This window comes from Schistosoma haematobium, chromosome 4 (genome assembly GCF_000699445.3).
Source record: "Schistosoma haematobium chromosome 4, whole genome shotgun sequence".
Taxonomy (NCBI): Eukaryota; Metazoa; Platyhelminthes; class Trematoda; order Strigeidida; family Schistosomatidae; genus Schistosoma; species Schistosoma haematobium.
Genome location: NC_067199.1, coordinates 42,338,925 through 42,363,337, shown reverse-complemented (window position 1 = coordinate 42,363,337; position 24,413 = coordinate 42,338,925). Strand labels below are relative to the sequence as shown.

At 34.9% G+C, this 24,413-nt stretch overlaps 1 protein-coding gene across 2 annotated transcripts; it reads right to left on the bottom strand.

Moving 5' to 3' along the window:
- Positions 1 to 1,888: 1,888 nt before the first annotated feature.
- C1GALT1_4 (Core 1 synthase, glycoprotein-N-acetylgalactosamine 3-beta-galactosyltransferase, 1) lies at positions 1,889 to 19,252 on the bottom strand (the record flags this gene model as incomplete). Of its 2 annotated transcripts, XM_051216471.1 has the most annotated exons (5): positions 1,889 to 8,577; positions 9,889 to 10,088; positions 14,975 to 15,148; positions 17,938 to 17,982; positions 18,045 to 18,219. In XM_051216471.1, the coding sequence occupies 5 exons, from the start codon at positions 18,217 to 18,219 to the stop codon at positions 8,419 to 8,421; spliced, it is 753 nt and encodes a 250-aa protein (XP_051067061.1). In that variant the 3' UTR covers positions 1,889 to 8,418. The 2 variants fall into 2 exon arrangements, with proteins under 2 accessions (XP_051067061.1, XP_051067060.1); XM_051216470.1 differs by having other exon boundaries at positions 1,889 to 10,088; positions 14,975 to 19,252.
- Between the last annotated feature and the right edge of the window lie 5,161 nt (positions 19,253 to 24,413).

The following is a 24,413-nucleotide window of genomic DNA, read 5'->3' as shown; positions in this document are numbered from 1 at the left end:
GGGAGTTCATCGATACGTTTGGAATTACCAAGCATCTATAATTGTGGATTTATTGTACCAGATTAAAGCCGAACACGCATCATTTTGAGTGAACTTAAGTAAAGTCCCATTTTTATTGTATTTGTAACATTTAACTGATATATATTAATATTACTATTGCTTTTTATTAACTTTGTTGATACTTTTTGCGTTTATATATCGTCTGGTCCACCACAATCTAAAATACTATAAAAACACTGGATTTTCTGTATATGAACGAACCTTTGGAGTTAGGCGTTTCTTCCAAATCTCGCGCCATTTCTCTCGTGTTCAAGTTGCTTTGTAGATCAAGCCTGGGTGTTACTAGAACAGCTTAAAAGTGGATGTGGCGCTCAATTAGAAGAGTTACTACTATTAGATAGTCGGTCTGTTCTAGTGTGGTGTACTTCACTTATGTCGGCAGACGAGTTTTATGTAGCAACAATCAGAAGTTGAATGGCTGGCAACAGGAGACTGAGAACATCGAATTTAAGAAAACAGGAAGGGTAATATAAAGGAATTGTGAATTGGAAGAATCAGACAGAATGTAAAGAAAAATGGATGGAAGATTTGTGAATGAAGCATTTCTTGTATGGTCCTCGTATTTTACAAAGATATTCTGTAAGTTTGTATTAAATAGTAAATTGGTTATCCCCACCTGAGTCTCGTCCACGACACTAGTATATAGTATTCGGTTTAGGCTTGTCTTCGTTCACTCATCAATTTAGCCATCCAAACACGAGTCTCATCATAGGTTGAACAGGGTCCCAAAGTGACGCTGTAAGTAGATAGTCCAGGATGTCAACTTTCCATACATCGCATGACAATACGGCCATGGTGTAAAATAAGAAAGTTATCGTAATAAATCTCTATCACTTCTACTCAGTTTAAATGGTATTTGTAATTTTTTAAACGGTAACACATAAAACGAAATTTATAAATCCCTCAACAAGTCATTACTCATGTAGAAAAAAACTTACACTGTCAGTTCGGTATAAAAACAAACTTAAAGTAGGAAACGTAACGGAAACAGAATTCTACATGTATGGGAGCTACAAGGTATTCGGATTCAAACCAAACACTTCTCAATGTTTGCTCTTTTATGATGATCGGTGAAGCTCGTTAATAACTGACTGCTTGACGATAACTATAGCAATACAACTCACAGCATCAGTTGGAATAATAGTAATCATGATTTGCTCAGTAGACCAGAAGTGTTCTAAGCGACCAGTTTACAAGACGTTAGGAGTGGTCATTCAATGTATAATATTACACATGTATTTAAATTATCCAAAAATACATAGATTAGACAGCCCAAAAAGCAACCTATTTCCTTTCAAAAAGCACTGCTCAGAATTAATTGACTTGGCAATTCAACGAGTTTCTCGATATCCTCCTTTACTGTCTTTCAGATTAAATATCTTATGGTTTCATGTTCTGTCACAATCAACACTGTTATTCCGACTGATTTGACATTCTTTATGGCTAGTTTCTCATCGTGATAATTCCAAATTGTGTGATTAATTGTTCAACCGTTCAACTGGTACATAATATGCAATCCAGATCAATCTCATAAATATCAGTGCTCAATCCATACTGTGGTTTAGGCAGATCAACTGCCCCTGTGTAGTTTCTGATATCTTAGTTATCGAATTGTTGATTCACACTCACTGATTGATCTCTAACAATAAATCAGCATCTTATGCAAATGCTCTAATATTGTAAACGACTAATTTCCTTGTGTTAATAATAGTAATATTTAGTGGTAATGACTCGTCAAGCAACACACCTCTTCGCGTACCCCCAGCTGATTTCGCATTATTTACTAGTCTTGTTTATTCATTTGAACACTAATGAAAAATACTGATTGAACTGATAGATTTCAATATGCGGAAATAGGCAATAGATGAACATGTAGTGTCAGTCATCATGTTAAGCCCATATACTTTATTCTAACTTTCGGACAGCCCAATCTATTCATTCTACTTGAGTCATATTTTGACCTTGTCAATTATTCGCTTATCAATCTTGACTGTTTTTTTATATGAGCGCATATTTGTGTACACTTCATATCCCATGTTTGTAGTTTATTTTGTCTGCCTATAAATATTGAGTAACGCCTGGCTAAAAATGAGTTTGCTTACCAGCTATCTCCCCTGCGCGTCATTTTGCTTTGTTCTATTGCATTCACTTTACATACAAAATATATGTATTCAAAGGTCATTCTCGTTAATTGACTTATCTAAATTCCGTTATTGACTAACGTGATTTAAGTTGATGATTGTATACGAGGATAGGTGATAACAAACATTCTTACAATCTAAATGGAGTCAGATCCACGGGCCACTAAAAACACTTGAATTTAGTGAAAGAACAAACTCCATCTTTTATTCCATTACGTGTCTATAAACTTCCATGTATGTGTTCTGTTTTTATCCCTTTGAATATGCACAGTTGAAAAAAAGGATGGAACTTTCTTCATACAAAAATTACATACATATGACATTTCACAGCAGCATACCTTCTTGCTACTGGTCAATGCCGGGTGAAGTTCCATATGCAAATGTAAAACAAACAGGTAGAAACACACGAAAGTTTGAAAAACGTTTCTCATCTCAACTGATAATATTGAAAATGTTATTCTACTGATCACCAATATTTGGAAAGAAATAAAAAAACAATAAAAATAGAAACAAATAGATTTCACAATACAAACAATTATTTAGTAAATAAAACAAGTCTACATAGACAAGCTATGAGGAAGATTTATAATAATAATAATAACAATAACGATAATAGTAATACAATATTTGTAATGGGTGGAGTTCAGTTGATTTTTCATTAACTTATTTATTGAGCATGTCTCGTCTTGGAATTTCTTTGTCTGTTGTCTATACAATAATTAGTGGATTGATCGGTTTACCGATTGATATGTACTTGGAGGTTGAGGGAAGACAGAAATACTAATAATATCAATCATAGGTATTTTACAGTGACGTGTAAACGAGGTGAATGTCTGAGAAAGTGAACGAAAGAGAGGAAGGAAGGGTTATTTCAAAAATCAAAGAATCTTTTGCGTCTTTGTATCTGTGTGTGTGAGAGAGAGAGAGAAATAGCAATTGGAAGACAGAACTACGAGTGCATGATGGACAACATATAAACAGTTTGCACAACCATGATGAATTTCCAGCAAACACGTTCACTGTGTTGTTTACATTTTTGTGAGAGAAATACAAGGCGGTTGAAAGGAATACCTCAGTAATAGTAATAATAATAATAATAGTGATATTGTATCAGGAAATTCTATTCTGTTGTAAATAATTCATTAAATCCATATAATCTCGATGTATCCCATAAGGATGTAGATGATACAGCATATATTCATAGAGATACATCTCTTCAGGTCTAATATAATGAAATGAGACAGCATAATCACTGCAACAATCGAATCCCTGATTTCAATCAAATGGGGAGAATAAAAGTCAATGTAATGATGATGACGATAATAATAACAATAATATAACAATAATGTGGGGAGATACAGTTACAATGTGAGGTCAGCAAAGTTTGTTGAGTAACTGCACACTGAATAATAAATAGGTCAGCAGAACATGATTATGCGACAATAATCTTACAATCACGAGCAACCCTCTCTAAACATTTCTACGCTACATGTGCACCTCTCATCTAGTATATGCTTGATTGTGATAGCGTTACAACAAACACAGTTAGCATTGAGCTCCAAAAGCATGTCGCGATGTTTTCTTTTAAAACTGTTGTTTTTACTTCAGAGTTATATTATTAATGTGTTTAATTTACTCAACCTCCTTCCACAAGCACCACATAAATGTATCTTCTTTAACACTACTCATTTACGTAACTGTTAACTAATATTTGTGACGTGAAATTTCGTGCCAAACTTCAATGTCGCCATCTCAAACCTCAGTGAATCAGTTATCAGACCATCTCTGTTACAAATTAGTGAGAGTGTAGGGAATTTTTCAAAAAGTGATCTTTAACGATATTACACTCATTATTCTCGACTTCTGTTATTTCTTCGTTTGGTTTCTGTTGTCACCACCAAACAGTACGTTACAATACGTTATCCATCTACTCGTCTACCTTCTGTGTTACATAATACTACTCAGATAAATCCATCTAAAACATATATATATAATGGGGACAACGTTGAAATTTGAATTATCATAATATCATTTTAGTATCTGAAGTATTCAGTAGCATTCATGACATAATGTGTGATAATGTTATGTATGGTAGGGGAAGAAGAATAATCATTGCTTTCAGAAACTAGTGTTTTGTCTGATTCTCACTCATTTGTATAGTTTAATATAGACTTGAGTGAGCATTGGAAATTATCCTGTACATAATTGATGCTGAAACTCTTGTTACATTTTCGCCAACCATAACCCTTTCCGTGGATAGCATATTTAAGTGTAGATATGTTTATTAGTAAAACTCACTGTATCTATTCTGTGGTAATTGTACTTTAGGTACCATTCTGGGTAGCCGTTTGTGTCTTTTGTAAGCATATGTGATGGAGAGAACGGATGAAAGCATTCACGTCCTTCTGCATCTAGACTATCAATTACTGAAACATTTGTAGCTTCAGCACAAGATCCTGTAATCAATGGAGGGAAAAGAAGATGTATCGAATAAGATTAGCATTGAATTGTTTCTTTTATTGTTCTCGAATTTGCAGTATGTCAAAACACATAAAATGAAGTCAACGAATAATAGTCTTTCCAGTAAGTTCTAATCAGGTTCTACGCTTTTTGGGTGGTCCAGAAAACTCGTAAAAGCCAGGAAATGCTCAGGAAACACTAAGTAGCATTTAATCCAATCACTGTTCACTAGAAGTTCCTTCACGTCAATGCAGTCGAGAGAAACGTTTTACAAGGTACCAGCACGCAGAATTATGGTAATGACAGCAACAAACCATCATCCTCACACTGGTTATGTGGCGTTTGGCGTTCTAAAAGGTTTTGTCCTTCTAGAAATCATCGATGTACTATGTGTTCTAGAAAAGGGCACAAAGTAAGTCATTGCAAAACCTGGAAACGCCGTTAACAGACAGTGTGCTCTAAAAGATTCAAGCCACGAACAGCTAAAGTAACGGTGGCTTTTCACAAAGCCAGCTCACATAACCGTAGAAAGTATGTTTGTCTCAAGATTAGTGGGTATGATGCCCACTTACAGTTAGACACAGTCTCCGATATAACACTTATAAGCAGGAGAACGTGGGAGAAAAATATTGGGAGACCGCGAATATATTCAATTCATCAACCAGCACAAAGTGCATCCGGGGAATTCTAAACATTTTTGTGAGATTCATTGCGAAGTCACAGTCAAAGAGTTTACGGAGAAGGGAGTAATATTTTTGACAGAACGACCACCACTCGATTTATTGGGGCTTGACTGGATAGAAATGTTGAAGTTTTAAAACCGTCCCATAAACTCAATCTGTAACAACGTCAGTACGTCGAAAGTTGAAGAGAAAAACTCAGTGAAAGCATTATTAAAACGACATAAAATGGTATTTAGTGATGGTCTTGAAGAATGTAGTAAATTTAAAGCTGCTCTTACTCTTCGAAATGAATCAAAACCAGTGTTTTGACCTAAGAGACCTGTACCATATGCTGCCTTCCCACTGGATGAACAAGAGCCACAACGACTTCAGAAATTCGGTGTCATTGAACAAGTGAATTTCTCAGAATATTGGTAGTAAAGAAAACTACTGGCAGCGTCTGTTTATATGGCGATTACTCAACTGGGCGAAATAAAGCCCTAGAAACTCATCAGTATCCCTTACCCCTACCTGAAGATCTTTTTGCTAAACTGAATGGAGGTAAGCTCTCTGCAAAGTTGGACTTATCAGAAGCGTATTTTCAAATTCCTTTTGCTAATGAGTGTAAAAATCTGCTCACCGAAAACACACACAAGGGTCTATTCCGGCATAATCGACTACCCTTCGGAGTCAAGACTTCCACATCCATATTTCAGCAACCAATGGATAATATGCTACAGGATGTTCCAGGTGTTGCAGCTCATCTGGATGATGTAATAATTATGAGAGTGGATAGAATAGACTTGGAAAAGAAGCTCGACCAGGTGCTGTCACGATTAGTCGAATATGGAATTTGACTCCGTGTGGAGAAATGTAACTATTGCATGCAAAATGTACGCCTCCCTGGATTTGTAATCGACAAAGATGACAAAAGACCAGATCCAGAGAATACCTAGGCAGTGAAAATTATGCCTGGACCGACGGATGTCCTCACACTACGATTCTTTTTGGGACTAGTTAGTCATTATAGAACTTTTATTCCTAACCTTCATCACTTACGTGCCTCCTTAAATAACCTTCTGACGGAGAATGTAAAATGGGATCGGTCCGCAACTTGCCAAGCTGCTTTTGAGGAAGTCAAGAAAATACTATTCTAGGATCTGTTGCTCACCCATTACGATCCATCCTTACCCATCGTAGTAGCATCAGATGCTTCAAACTAAGGGATTGGAGCAATTATGTTTGGTGATAGAATCGTTATTCCAAAAAACATTACACCACAAGGTTCTGAGACAATTCCGCTACAGTCATACCGGCATCAATAAGATGAAAGCGTTGGCTCGAAGCTATGCTTACTGGCCTACAATGGATGAAGATATCGAAACCAGATGCTGCAATTGTTCGTCGTGCCTGCAAACAGCTGGAAGTCCAAATAAATATGAACCGCAACAATGGGAAAAACTTAAAAGTACTTGAGAGAGGCTGCACGCAGTTCTTGCCGGCCCAATACGAGGGAGAATTCTTCTAGTCATAATGGACACACTCACAAAATAGCCACAGATCCGAACTGTTTAGCTGCTTTGGAGTTCCGGAGACTTTAGTGACCGATAATGGCTCACAATCCATTGCAGAATCACTCAAGCACTTCTGCAACATTAATGGAATTGTGCATATGCGCTCTCCACTCTATCACCCTCAATCAAATGGACAGGTAGAGCACTTCGTGGACACATTTAAAAGAGCACTACTGAAAGCTAAGGGCAAAAGGTAGAAGTCAGGTAATTAAGAAATTCCTAGCACATTATAGAACTACGTCAAACCCCATTGTTCCAGATGGGAATTCCCTTGCTGAAGCAATGTTTGGGAGAAGAATCCGAACTATATTCAACGCCATGTTGTCACCTAAACCAATAGATGGACGCAGATAAAATCAGAATATCCGGAGTTTTAACGTGGGTGATAAAGTGCTCGTCAAGTCATACATTGGGGAAAATCGTTGGCAACCGTGAGTCATTGAGAAGAGAATAGGAAATGTTTTATACAAAGTACTTGGGACTTTCGGAACGTGGATTAGACACATTGATCAAATATACAGAGAAAACAGAACACTAAACACGGTATATAGTCGAGTGAGTCTTCTGGGAGAGATAATTACAGATGCTCCAATGGCAAGAACCTCAACAGACACTCATAGACGCTGGATACTAAGAAAATCCGAACGTCGCAGAAAACCAGTTATCAAGCTGCAAGTAGACCAGATAAAAAGTATTATATTTCGAAAAAAGGGGAGGCGTTGAGGAGATACAGAAAATTCCTCGAAATTAAGCCAAGAAAGGCTCTGAAAACACTGAGAAGCATCATATCCAATCAGCGTTCACTAGACGTTTTGCCAGAAACATCTAGAACGTGAGACGTCACATGTCGAGTTTCTGATTGGATGATTACTCATACTGCTACTATGTTCAGTAGCATTCCAGAATTTTCCAGAAACCCAAGAATATCTAAAATAATATAAAAACACTGGATTTTCTGTACATAAACAAACCTCTTGAGTAAAGTACTTCTCGTTTGTTTTGCTTCTTTTCTCTCGTGTTCAGATCGCTGTGTAGTTCTAGCTTGAGAGTTACGAGAATAGCTTAGGAACCGAATATAGCGTTTAATTAACACGACTTATCATACGCTTATACATCGTGCAAATTATAGATGCAAAAGCAATGCATGGGATCTTACAGTGATTAGTAGAACAAAACAGAATTGTTAGTTGATAAATACATATCAACTATGTACTACCAACTCCAATTATTGTGTCAACTGTAATTGTCAGAATGATAATGAGAATAGATATAGATGTCATAGTGTAAGACAACCGATGGAAACCCAACTGGAAGCAAATAACTGTTGCGTCCCACTATAAAGCTACTCTATACTGAGCACCTAGACTTCATCCAAAAATCGAATTTAATGTCTTCAGGATTTCACAAACCGTTCAGACTAATCCAAATGCATTAGGCCGTTTCCATGTCATATTCAACGATATCAATTATTATTCAAATCAGTTGTTGCATAGTCATAATACAATCACGTCACACGCAAAATTAGTATGTATACCTACCAAGTTTCACATCTTCAGCGAATGCATGTTTATTACTTTGACAAACGGCATTATTTTCCAAACCATTAGCGATATTCAAAAGACCAGCTCGAGATAGCACATATCCTCCACCACCGGACATATATCCTTGTTTAACAAATGGCTATTTTGCAAAGAAGAAGAATGTGAAGGAAATAGAAGAATATCATGGATTAAGGAGAGTGAAAGTAACAATTTAGACGCATTATTTGTAATAACAAGTATTTGAATCTCTCAAATTCTTATACAAATTAAGGTAACACTGGGAACTATTTGGATGCTCTCTGATAGTAGAACAACTTTTCTTAACCTGAAACTATGATCTTTAGAAATTCACTTGAATTATTGACAGTTCCTGTCATGAAACGATTTGATATTCCCCGCCCCTCCCCCGAACTTCAATTATCATGAAGATATTCTGTTTACATTTATGAAATAATTCCTCACTTAAGTAATAATACGCTGGGTAAGTAATCCGAGTAATCACAACATTCAGTTCTAATCATTGGTCAATCATATCCTATCTGTTAGGTAAATCAAAATCACTATAATCTTCGTTAATTATTGTGACCGAACACTGATGATTACTCCATTGATGAACGTGGTATTTAACCGGAAATAGCCTTTTCAAACGGATATAACATAAGTGTCACCAAAGTCACTTGGATCAGTACCAGGATGATGGAGTGTTTTTATCAAATACTAATTATTTTGTACATACCTAACCACACAATTCCGAATTCAATATAATTCAAGTGTGTAGACTGTGTTCTCTGTGTTCAGTCCCGATCCATTCATCACTATTATACCACACACAAGTTAGATCTGGGAACTTGGATTACATTCGGTACTAACAGTGTTGCTACTATTACTACCATTACAGAATATCCTAACAAACCTAAAGAGGAAATAACAAAAAGAGAGAAGACAAACATCTTAGCAAAGTGAACTGCTTCAACTGCAATAAAAATCACGATGGACAGAGTGGCTGCCTTCTTCTTCATCATCAACAACATTAGGTGTCTGAGAAGCACCATGAGTTATCTTCGCTTATACCTATGCATGTGGACAATTGTAGACACGGATTTGATTGAGAATATGTTGAAATCTTGAGGAGAGAAAATACAAACAAAACTCGAGTTTTAAGTAAATCGGAGCAGGTCAAACAGCAATCAGTAAGCATATGTGTGTTAATTCGAACATCCCATTTCCCTACGAATTTTGTCAAGATGCTGTCCAGAAAGACCACAAAATCTTCAATATTGAACTACCCATCTGGGAGAACGCTAACCCACCTAAATTTGTTTGACATTTTACTGATTTGGCCACCACAGTCACTTTAACATACTATCGGTTGATTGTATTATCTTATCACGCAAATAAATCTTCTTGTCAAAAATCGACTACTCCATAGATATGGAGGTGCACAACTCACCTTGAATCGTCTGCCCATGATAAATGGTTTATCGGGATTTTCTTTATGTAAAATTTTGCGCAGATTCTCTACAATCACATATGAATCATCATCCGCCTTCATGAAGTAATCGTAATCATTGGCATAATGTTTTGCCATGTATTTTATGGCTCCAGCTGTTTTATTCCACAATAAGTTGCGACCTTCAGCATTGATAACAGCTACAATTTACGAATACATTGATATATTCGGTGGTGATTGGAGTAACTAAACAGACAGATTCAATGACAGTCATAAATGATAATAACCAACACGGGGAGACGGAGTTCATATGGGAAGGAACTTTCACTAACCTCTGGTGGACTTGGACTGAATGATGATAGGATTTATCTTTTTCTTAAAATTCAAACTTGGCTTAGAAGCCAGGTAATTCAGCCAATTATATACATATATATTTCGGCTCAAGTTGCCACATCACATTGGCTCAAATGTTAGGGAAAAACCAAGGGCAATAGACATAGTAACAGTATCAGTGGTAACAAAGAAAATTAAAAATAGAAGATACGATTCGGGAAGGAAATATGAAATTATCAAAATGATTGAAAACTTCATGTGGAATTTGGGAACTTTGAATATAAGAGAAGACGAAGAATGAATGCATCTGAGTAATTGAGAACAACTTTGAGCATTGTTACTCAAAGTCTCCAACCATTGTTTACGATGATCACGCGGATCTCAACCAGGTTGTATGCACCTAACTACATGGATTGGTTCAACACTCAATGCCTTTGTGGACTGATGCCACGTTTTGTTTATTGTCCTCCCCTGACTTTTTCCCAAGCTACTAGTTGCACTAGCCATTATTACGCATCCAGTTAGTTGGTAGTTGGACATGCATAATGCATATCCCAACAATCTCAGTCGATAGATTCATTACCTCGTCAATCGACTTCCTATAGTTACCTGGTGCTGTGCGTTCAACCTCAGAATTGTCAAATCGATGGTACAAAAATATATGAGCAATGATTTGAAGACATTGATGATCAAGACCTCGTAACCCAAGAATATCATTTATTATAAAAGGTATGTTTCTCACCCATCAAGTAGATCGGAGCGAAGTGTCGAGCAGTTGACAGACGTATATCTTGTGTGCGCCACAAGTGAAGCAAGTTGGTAAACGCCAACCGGCCTCTCTCCATCCGTGTCGAGATTCCGTCAAACACTAACCCACTAGTGTTGATGAGACTTTCAAGTGAAGTGAAGTGAAGTGGTCGACACAATCCACTATTTCACTCGCTATCGTCAGACTCAAGGTTGGCAGAAACCAGTCCTTAAGCAATATTTTGCGTTACGATGAAGTGATACGCATCACAAACACGCTCGCACTGTTGATTGATTAAGGAGGTCAAGAGACCCTGAGTGTTGTCAAGGTATTCACCAAATAAAAATATTTCATCTAAGTATTCCGAGTCAACAAATGAATCTTCTGGTAGATCAATTTATCATAATTCACACGATGATATTATTATTATTATTATTATTATTATTATCTCAAGAAGAACGTCTACCAATAAGTTAAATGGAAATGGAGAAAGTGGACAACCTTGAAGAACACTACTTGGAGTCATCGATTCTCATTCTCTTTCGAAGCACCATGAAAATGTAGTTTTATTGCACATTCTGCACCAAAATAGAAAAATCATTCATTTTCGACATTTCTACAAATTACAAACTGGTTATCTTTATTCTGATTGCATTATCCTTACACTATACTTTAACATCAGATATATCTATTATGAAATCCCACACAAAAGCTCTTCCTGATGCCTAATTAACGTTTTGTTCGGTGAATATATTTTTATCTGCATCAGTGTTTTTATAGTTGAGTCCAGTCTTTGTTTGTATACAGTTGTCAAAATAGCACATTACATGCATAGCTACTTGAAAAATTCACTTGTGTTAAGATCTGTATAAGTCTCATGTAAATCGAAACACATTGGTAGTATCGATTAAAATGTTTAATTTTTTTTGTAACTGAAAACAATACGACAATATTCATTCGTCCAATGAGCTTCGAACAATATTATCTGAGTACTCTCAGTGTACATACACACAGTGTATATTATGATGTCTAAGATAAATCATTATTTTAAGATAACACTAATGTAATGTTTCTCGTAAAGTCAGTTATATATTGCACAACAATCTTTTCCACGTAACACTATATATCCTGTACACTTATTTTCATATCTGCCCAATATAATGAGATATTGTGATCAGGATAGTTGGTCATATTTTTACTGAGACAGTAACTGATCAATGGAGTTGTACAAAGATCGTATCATACCATAAACGCGACCAAATCAAATTAATCAAATGCTTGACACAAAGCATCTGGGTTTCATCTTTCACCAACAATGTATCCACGATATAATTTGATCTGGATAAAGGGTTATATAGTAGAACACTGATTACTACTGCGGTGTGTGCTACTTATATTGACATAAGTTAGTAGTGTACATGTTAGCCGTGAACAGAATGTCTGGCAGCAGAGAGACAAGAGGATCGAGCAGTAAAGAATGGAAACAGAATGCAATTTGTATCAAAATGCAAGGACAATGAAGTCTGAGTCATTTTGAGACAATCGGTGGATATTTTGTAAATAAAGCATTTACTTTATGATTGCTAGATTTTATTAACAAGTCCTGTAATCTTGTGTTGAATACATTAGATTGTCTCCACTGGCGTTCTTGTTCACTACACTACTACTACTACTACTACTGCTACTACTGTTACTACTGCTACTACTACATAATATCCGATCAGCGTAATCCACCTACTTTACAAAGCACTGTTGAGGAGTCCCACAATACGACGGGACGGCTGTTCCATGCTTTCAGGTTTCCCATAGTGGTCTAGCTTCAACCGATTCATGCTCTCAACTATTGAGAGTTCTTCTAATTTTGTAAGATGGTGCAAATTCTTATTGCCTTCAAATAGTTTTATCATAATTCATTAATCTATAGCTATTCCGTGATGAAAATTTTCTTTTCGACGACATCATTTACTTATGCTGTACATTCGTACTCATAGATGTATGGAAAACATGTCTATAGAAGGACAGAACATAGACATATATTCTCCACATATCTATGGATACGAATGTACAGTCTAAGTAAATGATTTCAACGAAAAGAAAACTTCCATTGCTAAACTCAATGACATAATGGGTTATTTTAATTACCATAACTACTTGTTATTTCAATTTATACTTGTAAACATGTGTTTGTATAAATCATATGGAAAAACAATATCAAGTGAATTTAAACTTCACCCCATTGCACAAGCAAGTGGCTATCAGAACTCAGTAGCTGAGTAGATGACGCGATGGAGTTTGAAGCGAACGGTACTGGGTTCGAGTCCCAGAGTGAATGAACTTCAACTCAGATGCAGGTATATACAGGCGACGGATCCTAAATAGGACGAAACGCGCGTCAAACTGGATTCCACTTCTGGCCACTATCTATCTTTGCTTAGAATGCTTGTGAATTAAGGCAATATCAAGGCAATACAAACAGTATGCACATGCGCCAATAACAGACTGATCAATTGCAGTGCTAAGCATCAATAAGAAGATTCAAGTAAAAACAATACCAAGTGAATTTATTCATATTGAAAGATCTATTATCAGAATAAATATGGGTCAGATAGGGTGAGAGAAATCATAATGTAATTACAATTCGATCAAATGTTTAGCGAAAGACTACATTGTGTAAAAAATTATTAGTAAGGATGAACGTGAAGTAAATGAATCGTGTATTGGGGAGATGAATAATGATCTTTAGCCAATAGTAGTAGTAATAATAATAACAACAGTAATTTCCACTTAACATACAAGCAGATTCAAGTCAACATTCCATATGAGTCATAAAAACATGAACAATTTTATTCTATTTTGTTTGACAATCCTACAGTTCACATGCTTTTACTTTAAACGATGCACTTTACCCTTGACCTGAATATTTTTCGGATTAATAATTTGAATATATGGATTGTAGAACCTGAAGAGAATCTATCGAAAACAATATTCTTCGTTCATAGATTAGTCTTCTTAACATGATGGGGATCTTTAGACAATAAATATGTTTGTATGCTTTGATCTCATTTACAATAAAAAACAACGATTATAGGCTAGAATCATTGATTCAAGAGGACAGGCAAACACTAGAGATTGAACGTTCTTACCAGGGTTTGTAAATGGTATGTTGTGTTCTCCAAAGTGCAATAAAACGTCATGGTGGAATTTAAAAATTGTAACATTTCTGTATATTTAGTTTACAGCTTAAAGTAAACACTCCATTCTCAAATACCTAGATGAGTAGACATATAAGACATTTAGGAATGGAACCAAATGTCCCTGTATTTTCTAATGAATACAGTATTCTCAGAAGCTTCAATTTAAACACGAGTCTAATTATGAGGTAATATAGTGTATTCAATGCTCTCAGAGTAAATAGTAGAACCTTAAATGTTACACAAGATTTAACGTGGGTTTCTACTGATCTAGTCATTAATCATTTTCGTTCTAAATTGGATTAATGTCGATAATGTGTTACACATTAATTACTACGGTTTGACTTGACAATCAATGCTGGCTGGTGCAGGAGGAGGTTGCATAAAATAAGGGGTGGAAAGACCGGGACGAGGATTCAATCACGGAAGTCAGTGAATGTTGATATGAGTCACATTAGTAAGTCCAATTTACCGGCTTAGTGTTCCTGGGATAATCATTTACAACATTTGGAGACGTTGAGTGGTATGACTCGGAATCTGATGCATTAAGACAGATGTATGCATTTTAATAATATTTCCTTAGATTTTGAATTCCAATACTTCTCCATAATTTTCATTGCACCAAATAATCCCCTTTTGGAGATTATTTTCTTGATGCTTACTATCACTGATATTACTATCGTTTCGACTGTTTCGTTATCTAGTCTGGTCATATAGGTCACAAAAACATGAAACAGTAATAATAATAATAATAATAATAATAATAATAATAATAATAATAACGATTCTGACAACTGGACAATCAGTGACTTACCTATTGAAGGAAGATGCGAATCAGTTTCACTACTAATGAATAAATAGTTATTACATCGACCAGCCCACGTAGCTTTCACATGAACAGCTTTTGATTTATGATTCGCTGGCATTGTTAGTATCCAACAGAACACACGTACTTGTTTAGCCAATACGTTAGCCAATGTTGCCTCGGCTACAGGTAGGAAGGAAAGTATACAAGAATAGAAACAATGTAGATTCGTCTAATTCTTCCTCTAAGACGAGGAAAATTAATTTGACATTCGAGACTGCGAACTGCCACCGTTTGTCTGAATAAAGTAAGTCAATTCGCATAAACAGAGAAATTGACTGACTGACTGAGTAGTCAAGAAGCTTAACTAAAACAATGAGAACAATTAAAACAATGTTCACTGAATTTTCAGTAGGGAGAAAATGCAGTTAATGCATCTGTATCACATGAGCTGACATATACTCCTTAGTAAGAGTCTTGAATCTACAAATCTCGTGTTATACCAACCACATTTCGAAGGTACCCGTTCACTTACACAACTTATGAAAAGAGTTAGTTACTTCACAGATCAACACAAGTTCAACATAGTGAAACAGATGTTGTGCATTGATTCACACTCAATAGCAACACACCTAGTGAATTGGAAATCCGAAAAGAACTTAAATGTATAGACGAGACAAGACATCCTCCCGGAATACTCTACTTGAATTTTTATCAGAATGGAGATGACATATTTGTGACCCGATTGGCCAAGCTGAAACGAAGAGAAGAAATAATGAAAATTTTAAACATGTCTCTACCTCTAAGACTCAGTGTTTGAACAGCTCATCATCAGAAGTTAGGTGGTACAGTTGAACCACCACAATAAACATGACATAGACCTCCAAATCCTGGCTGTCAGAAAAGTAAAAACGTATATCGAAAAAATGAAAACTCAACCAAATCTAAGGAAACAATTTGAAGCTCATCATATTTTCGAAGATATGCTGGAAATACTGGATCTAGATGAGGGTAAATTATTGAAAATTTCAACAGTATGGAGAATGACACAAGCTAACTTGTTTCAAATGAGGTCCATTCCACTCTATGAGCTATCGATCAGATATTCCACTTTTGGGATTTTACTTATATTGTACATGGATCATTTTCCGAAGTTCTTAAATTCGAACTACTCTGTCGGTACTGTCATTTCTCCTGTGTCATCTGCCATATCATTTGATTATGAAACTGTTTCATTACAAGTAATAAATATCATCAATCCTGGAAAACCGAAATTTCTCAAACATTTCTAATCCATTAATTCATAAATCAACACACTCTCTAGATGTAACCACAACATTGCAACTCATCACAGAGTAAGGCAGTCAATTTGTTCTTCTTCTCCATGAATATTTGCAAAACCATCAGCTAGCACATGTATTCAGCCAAAGGTTCCACACCCACCCAAAACATTTCTCACTTGATTAACTCATCAAAATTTTCACGGTGCGCTCACGAAATTTGTGTTGAACACGATCCACTAGTTCGAATTCTCTATCTTCCACGTCTATACATCAATGCCATCACTAAAATCATTCCTGTATAGATTCCATGTCGTATTTCGGTTAATGTCAATTCCAATAAACCTCATCACACTGTACTAACATGTGTAGTTAGCAAGCATGTTTCGGTTTCATTTGAAGACACACGCCATCACATCATAAATATTCCTCAAAATATTGGTGATCACTAAATACTATATTCCAACTTCATGAATAAACAATGGAACATTCATTATGAAATTGATTGATTCTGAACTCCATTCTGTTTACATTTTATTTGAGATAACACTAATGAGGATAATAGATAACCGTGTACTCTGTGTTAGCCAACCACTCTCATTGGCTAATATTTATTCATAGGAAATAGCTTTGAAATCTTGTAGACACCACAATGTTCAATTTTCATATTTGAATAGACAGAACACAAGATATGACAGCACTACCTGTGAGAAATGCACCCAGTTTCGTATTCCTGATATTTTCACACCGTACATTCAACTCAATTATAGAGAAACGACTGACTATATTATGGTGAAAGTACGTAAATTATGATGATCAGTCTACAGATAATCCAACTGCTTTCATTTCTAAACCAGTGAAATGTCTTCAACTGTGAATGGGAAGTTAGTAAATAAATAACAATGGTTGATCGTAATCACGATAATCTCTCTTGTTTCTTTGATACCAATGCCATTTTTATGCTGTATTCGTTCGCTGATTAAGAAATAGGTCAAGTGAATTCCTGAGGTTTCCGGTGAAACATAGGAAAGACTTTGAGGAAATTGTTGAGACGTGGAGGGTTCTTTATGGAGCTAAAACTGAAGGGAACAAGTTGTTTCCAATAGATGAAAGACCTCAGTGAGGGCTGTCAATACTAAAACGATGATGAGAGCTTAACACTTTCATCGAATACCTATGTTGATAAAATTCACAAAAGTGTGTATTGTTTCCAGCTTTTACGTTTCCAATTCACTTTCTGGATGAATTATGTGAGTATGAGTTTGAGAAAGTTCTCTATTTATTTGGTCCAACAGAGTCACTTAGGATAGACAGAGTAAAATGTGAAACGATGAGACGACTGAAGGGTCTGAATTCAGAGAGGTGCATAAATGTTTTCAACAGTGGAAAGTAATACAGGCCAAATGCGTTTCTACAAATGGGAACTATCTCGAAAATGGATAAGATTGATGTACGACAAACCATCCACTCAACTCGCCTACTTACTTAGTAAAGACACTGGTGACTGAAAAAATGATTCACATTTATAACGACTCAGTTCGTTAATATTTAGCTAGAATTCGGAAACTACAGTCTGAATCATAGATGGATATTTCGAGTATTGCTTCAACTGAAAGCAATTTTTAGAATAATCATTGAAACCATTAATAACAACTGTGGTTTCCCACTTCAAATCAAAACCAATACACTTACCTAAATGTTGTAATGCATGTTCGTGTATTGAGTCGTTCGAAAGAACTGTAATTTTCAGGGAACACGATAAAGAAATTGATAGTCATTTTAAGTTAAATCTAACCTACTCAACTGTTTATATGTATTATCGTTTGCTGTCAATTTCGGTGACTTGGCTGCAAACAGTGCTGCTGTATACAAATCCTCTTCATGTTGTACATAGTAGAGGTGGACAATTAGTCCTCCACCAAACATACCGATCGTGTATATAAGAAGCATACGAAAGAATGGTGATAATTGCATAAAGACTTGAAATTCCTAAGATCAAAATGAGAGAGCGTTAGTACCAACTAACAGAATTTACTTTTGAATACAATTCCAATCAGAGAATTGTTATGGAAGCATCATAATCATATCACTGTTTCATCTGATGTAACAAATAAGTGGTAAACTTTATTCGTGTTTATGTTTGTATGCCTGAGTACCATGTGGTTCAGTAAATTCCTAAACGTCCTTTCCAATGTCATACTTGTTTACTACAATACCATTTAATTGGATCCATTCGACTTTGGTGAATAGAGGAGTTTGATTTTGTGTATTTTCCATGGGGAATTTACTACAACGATTTCACCGTTATTGTGTAGACGTATGAGGATTAATAGACCAAATTCAGAACAGAATGTGTCCACATATATACATTTGATTGCAACATTGATTGATATCAATATGAATCTCTGAGTTAGTATAAATTTTTGCCGAAATCGTGTTCACATATAATCGACGATTGTTAGTCAACTTCAACATTCGGTTCATTAAATTAATATGTCGCATACATTAATTGTCAAATTGAATCTCTCGACTCCAAGTTGGATAAGTAGCAATTAGGAATAGAATGTTCGTTTCATCACTATCTAACTTGTGTAAAGCGGACGTTTTTGATACACGGCACAGAAATTATCATAAATCACTAATAATTATCTATGGACGTGTTACAGAACCCTTTGACCTCTGCCTTTCTCCAAATGCATCTCGTCAACAAATTTCAATAATAATATCTAATAAACCATATGATTTTAACACCATTCTTGAAGCGTAGGATCGAGATGTAGTTTGGCAATTCCCAAACGAATGCAAAACCTTTTTCTAATGCTTACTGAATTATCTATGTTTCACCTCACTGATGTCATATTGTGACGTAAACCAAGTTGAAACTAAACATATTGACATAATGAACTCATTTAAGTAATCATTATGTCTCCATCAATGATTAGTTTCAAATGGATTCCATATATCCTATACAAACTCTATTGTGTGGGGTCGTGATCGTTCAGTTGTGCTGTATATATATATATATATATATATATATATATATATATATATATATATATATATATAATTTAACTATTGTAAAAAAAATACAACTGAAATAATCACTTAGTCAATAAAATAGGGATAATCGAAGTAAATTGTATTTAAAATCCCGAATGAATGATTAGCTGGGGATTTTAGTTTGGTTTTTTATAAACCAATGGTCTGATGTATCTACTTCCTCTTCAATAAACTGCTTCCCTAACTTTTAAATTTCTAATCATGACTTGATTCGTCCCATGTTCAATCGAATTATGATTAACATGAGTTAAGAGATACACAGTTGATTCAGTGGTGATTATCAGATTGGATAATTCAAGCATTTGTATTAATAAGGCAAATTGAATGTAGTAGAAAAAAAAGCACAACTACTAAATACGCAATAGATAAAATGAACTGATATCCTCATGGAGACGTTGTAAAAGATACATCTTTTTACGACCCATATCTTGAAAAAGAATACAGACTGAATACCACAGATTAAGCAAAGTGAGGGATTAGTCTTTGAGTTACTAATGTTTACCAAGGTACTGGATAGTTTTATATCCAAAATGAATGTAGGTATCTCAAAAAAAGTGTATGAGAAGTTTACTATGAAAAAATAATTAAAACATTCAGCAGACTATATTTTCAATTTCATTGTTTGTTCTGTCAAGCTCATTTGTATAGGAGGAAGCTAGCTTGTGACTAAAGTCTACTAAATAAGGTCTCAATCATGTTTAATCTTTGGACGCCCTATACTTTTGCACAATAATTCACTAGTTAGTAGCAACCGTTGTCATGTCGATTCGTTGGTGCTAATTAAATTCCATTCAACACATTTCAAGAGCGAAAATAGGGATAAAACATACTTTCCAGTAGGTCTATAAATTCCTTAGTTTGATTCTCGGAATATCAGTTATAGTTTTAGATTACTCGGTAAAAAAGCGGAGAGAGTATCATTTATGGACAAACCAATCAGGTATAAGATAACGAGTCACGAGTTTTGGCGCGAAATTCATGCATTCTTTTGGCTAAATAGAGTTTATGTCAGTTCGTGATGAAAACTTTAGATCTAATTTTCAACCCTAACCATCAACTGTAAATGTTAATTCTACCTGCTTTATAATCTTCATTTCGTACTAATCAGTAGGTTTCGACTTTTTTTGTAGTTCTAACTTTCATTTTATTTACTTTCTCCATCCGGTATGATGAGATACGGTACGAAGCCGTTTTTTCACAAGATGTATGTAAATAATTTTTAATTATTAAAATGAAATCCTTAGTGTTAATTACTAAATGAACGGAAAAATGCTCAGAGGTACCAGATATGGTACTTTTATTACATGTTCAAAAAGAATGAATAACCCCACACGCAAAGACCTGAGAACCATACGAATGAAATTCATAATCATGTTAAGCAATCGTTATGACTATAAATTTTATTATCTAATATATCATCAATAACATGAATTGGTGAAGAGTTTACTCTAAAAAGTGGATAAAGGAGAATAAAATTGTGGAGATAGACATGACAAACTTATTTTGTAAGGTTTTTTTTATTTTTTTGTCTGTTAATTTTCACACTTTGTACATTTATCACAAAATGATTCTAAAGGTTGTTTGAGTGTATGACCTTGAACTCACGCTCTTCCGTTCTAAATGGTTCATAGCATGACATACCTTGTTAACTGCTTGTAAATAGACTACTATACACACGTCTCTCGTTCTCGATTGCCTGTGGTTATGATAATGGAACTCTGAAATATCTATTATCTACATTTATAGACTGCAGCTATATTTCCATTATATTCTACATCTGGCTATATTACTGAAATCATAACAACCTTATTGGAATTATCAATTTTCTATAAATGTGAATTATGGTACCAAATCCAAGTGGAACACGCCAAAGCCTGATGATTTAAGTAACTTCTCATAATTTGTCTTTGTATTTATAAATTATAACTGATATATTATAACACTAACTTCTGGACGTAATAACTTTATTGTCATTTCTGAGTTAATATAGTTTTTAGTCCACCACAGACTCTCGTTAAATTATGCCTTAGGTAGAATATACTGAAGCAGCAAGTAATTGATGTAATTTTGCTCTGATAGCACGATACTGTCACGATTCTGTTTCTTATCACCACCAAACGATTTAAGCACTAATATAGGTTTTTTGTATCAAGATTTTCATAGGATGGGTGGTATCTGGCGTTAAGCTTTGCATTTTGTTAAAAAAGTACTAAGCATCTCTGTACTGATCCTGGTTTTCTGGGTAGTATAACACCATTTTATCATTTACTCATGACTTTCACATATGAGATTTTGATATATGTGATCAGTCATCATAGTGAGATATGTTGCGGATAGATTAGGTGGTCTGTGTCACGGATTATCATCATTTGTGATATTACTAATAACTAGAAAGTACTGGACAGCGTTAGGTCGGAAATTCTAAACAGTACGTACCCACGAATCTACTAGCGATCGAACCAAAGTATTCAAACTTCAGAATGAGCACGTTATCTTTATATTACTGAATTGCAATTAAATGATTCATGTCTTTAACCTCCGTCCACACTGTTAACAACTCCCTCATTTCCGGTGATGGGACTGGGCGATCGTCACGTTATATATAGAACTAATTAGAGATGAAAATGGGAATCATTTGATTCCAGACGTACTATTTAAATATTTCATAATTTCCACTTGATCTGGATTGTTTGTTTAATTTTTTTGTTAGATCATACATGAGCACAAATTCCCAACCAAGACATTTGTGCGTGAGACCGAAGGTCAACAGTTTGGTTCTCCAGAGCGGGGTCGGGGTTCATGATTTCTGTGAAAGTCACCAATCTCAACAATCCTTTACAGACAAATGTTCGAATGTTTAAACATTCACCGATATTATGCCACTAGTCTACATACAGTCGATAGTATTTACAAAATATTTGCGTCAATACGTGTATAATTCCGAAAGTGACATTCATGGTTAACCACTCAAGGAAAAGTATCTTTGATTTTATTTAATCTGTTATTATTTCAGTATTTTTCGACTTTAAAGGATCCTTTATATTGAGATGGTGGAGAAGATTTGTAGCTCAGGTGGATGATTTTGGTGGAGTTTTGTTCTCTGAGCTGGATGGTTTGGTCGTGGAGCTTTCATCGTTCTTCTGAACGACATCATCAGCACAAAGTGCTGATGAAAATATCTATTGTGTATTTGACTCTGAATCGGTATTTCACATTGAAAGTTACAAATAAGTTAACCTGATTAAGCATAGTTACCTCGTAAATAAAAATTAGAATCATTCTATGTATAATAATCAATGTTATTTACCAATGGAAATGTTCAGTAATCTTTTTATATTTAAATACGTGTTTAAAAAAGATAGAAATTTCGACAATATAAACTTACAGCTAAAATCATCCGAATTATACGATACATTCTAAGTTGTCTGTGACTTATTATATGTAACTATCATTATTTATCTACATATATATAAACCTTTCACTGAGTTAATGATTGGTCATCAATCTGATTTTATTGATAGGACCGTAACTCTATATAACTTACCTAAGTAACATTATTGATTATTTTAAATAATTAGGTCAAATAAATAATTTGGTGAATATAATAAGATGATTAGAATGTTTTTGTTATAATAATTAAAGGTCAGAGAGGTGTAAAAATCAATATGGTGATATGATAAATAATTTGCTAATAACTGAAAAATATGTATCATTTTAAGTAACAATATTATTCAATCAAAATAAATTCTACAACAATAACTGCTACTACTATTATTATTATTATTACTACTGTGGTGCGTGCTACTTATATTGATATAAGTAGTATATGACGCGAGTCAGGATTGCAATGTCTGGCAGCAGAAGATGAGGGAAGATCAAGAAAGCAAGAGCAGGAATAGAATGCAATTTGTATGAAAATGCAAGGACAATGAAATCTGAGGCTTTTTGAAACAATTGGTGGACATTTTGCAAATTAACGATTTGATATATGGTTCTCAGATTTTATCGAGATGCTCTGTAATGTTGTGTCAAATGCTGACTAGTATATTATTATTACTATTAATGGCTTTATTCAATATTATGTTTTGGTACAGTTCTCAGCACAGGGTATTTCAACAAGTTACTTACGTAACAAATACAAGAAAAATGAAAAAAGGTTTTTTGAAAAAAAACAATCGAAAAACTGTACAACTTTTGAAATTAAAGACATGTTAAGAATACAGGTTATTGACTAGGTTAACTCTAACAACCTGTTCGTCACAGAGTATATTTGCTAGGTAAGGTATCATAGAACTTTTATACTTTTGCTTGCGTGCATAGATTTTAATGTAATTACGTCTCGTTCTACCAGAAGATATACAAGGAGAACGTTAGGGGCCGCCAAACCAAAACGCGGCATCAGTGCTTGAAGTCACCAACTTCTGGTCTGAGCCATGTTGGTAGATGCAGAATTATTGATTGGGGATCACGTGACTATCGTAACCAATGGTTGGAGACTTTGCGTGACATGACTCAGAATCGATCACAATGGCGTCGGTATATACACTTTCTATCTTCCCTTGGACTATGAGATTAAAATTGCCTTATATCTTTCCTTCTACAAACTAATTCTTTCTTCCTGTACTATATCCTTATATGCAATCTTTCTTTTATATATTACCACCATTGAATTAACTACTTCTATGAATTCGGTGTTTATCTTGTTGTGCTAATGAGTGAGGTGTGGCAACTTGGACCGATTCATATATGTGTCTGGTCTTACGTTGTAACTGACTAACTGTCTGAATCGGATTCTTGATTTTATATTTTTCCCGTACATTAACTATGTTTAAGTCTATGTGATTGTTTCCAATCATTATATATATGTTGAACACAATATGTATGCCTATTTATTTAGATTATTTAAATTATCCATTGTGTCGTTGAATGAAAGTAAAGAGAATTTTCATTTCTACGAAATCATTTACCTAAGCTGTATATTCGCATTTATAGTTATATGGTGTAACGATAGAAAAGATACTTACCATCTTGAATCACTTTATGGTACAATCTTTTCTTCTAGTATGAGATTCCTCACCAGTGCGCACCCATGATTCCGCACGTGGTAT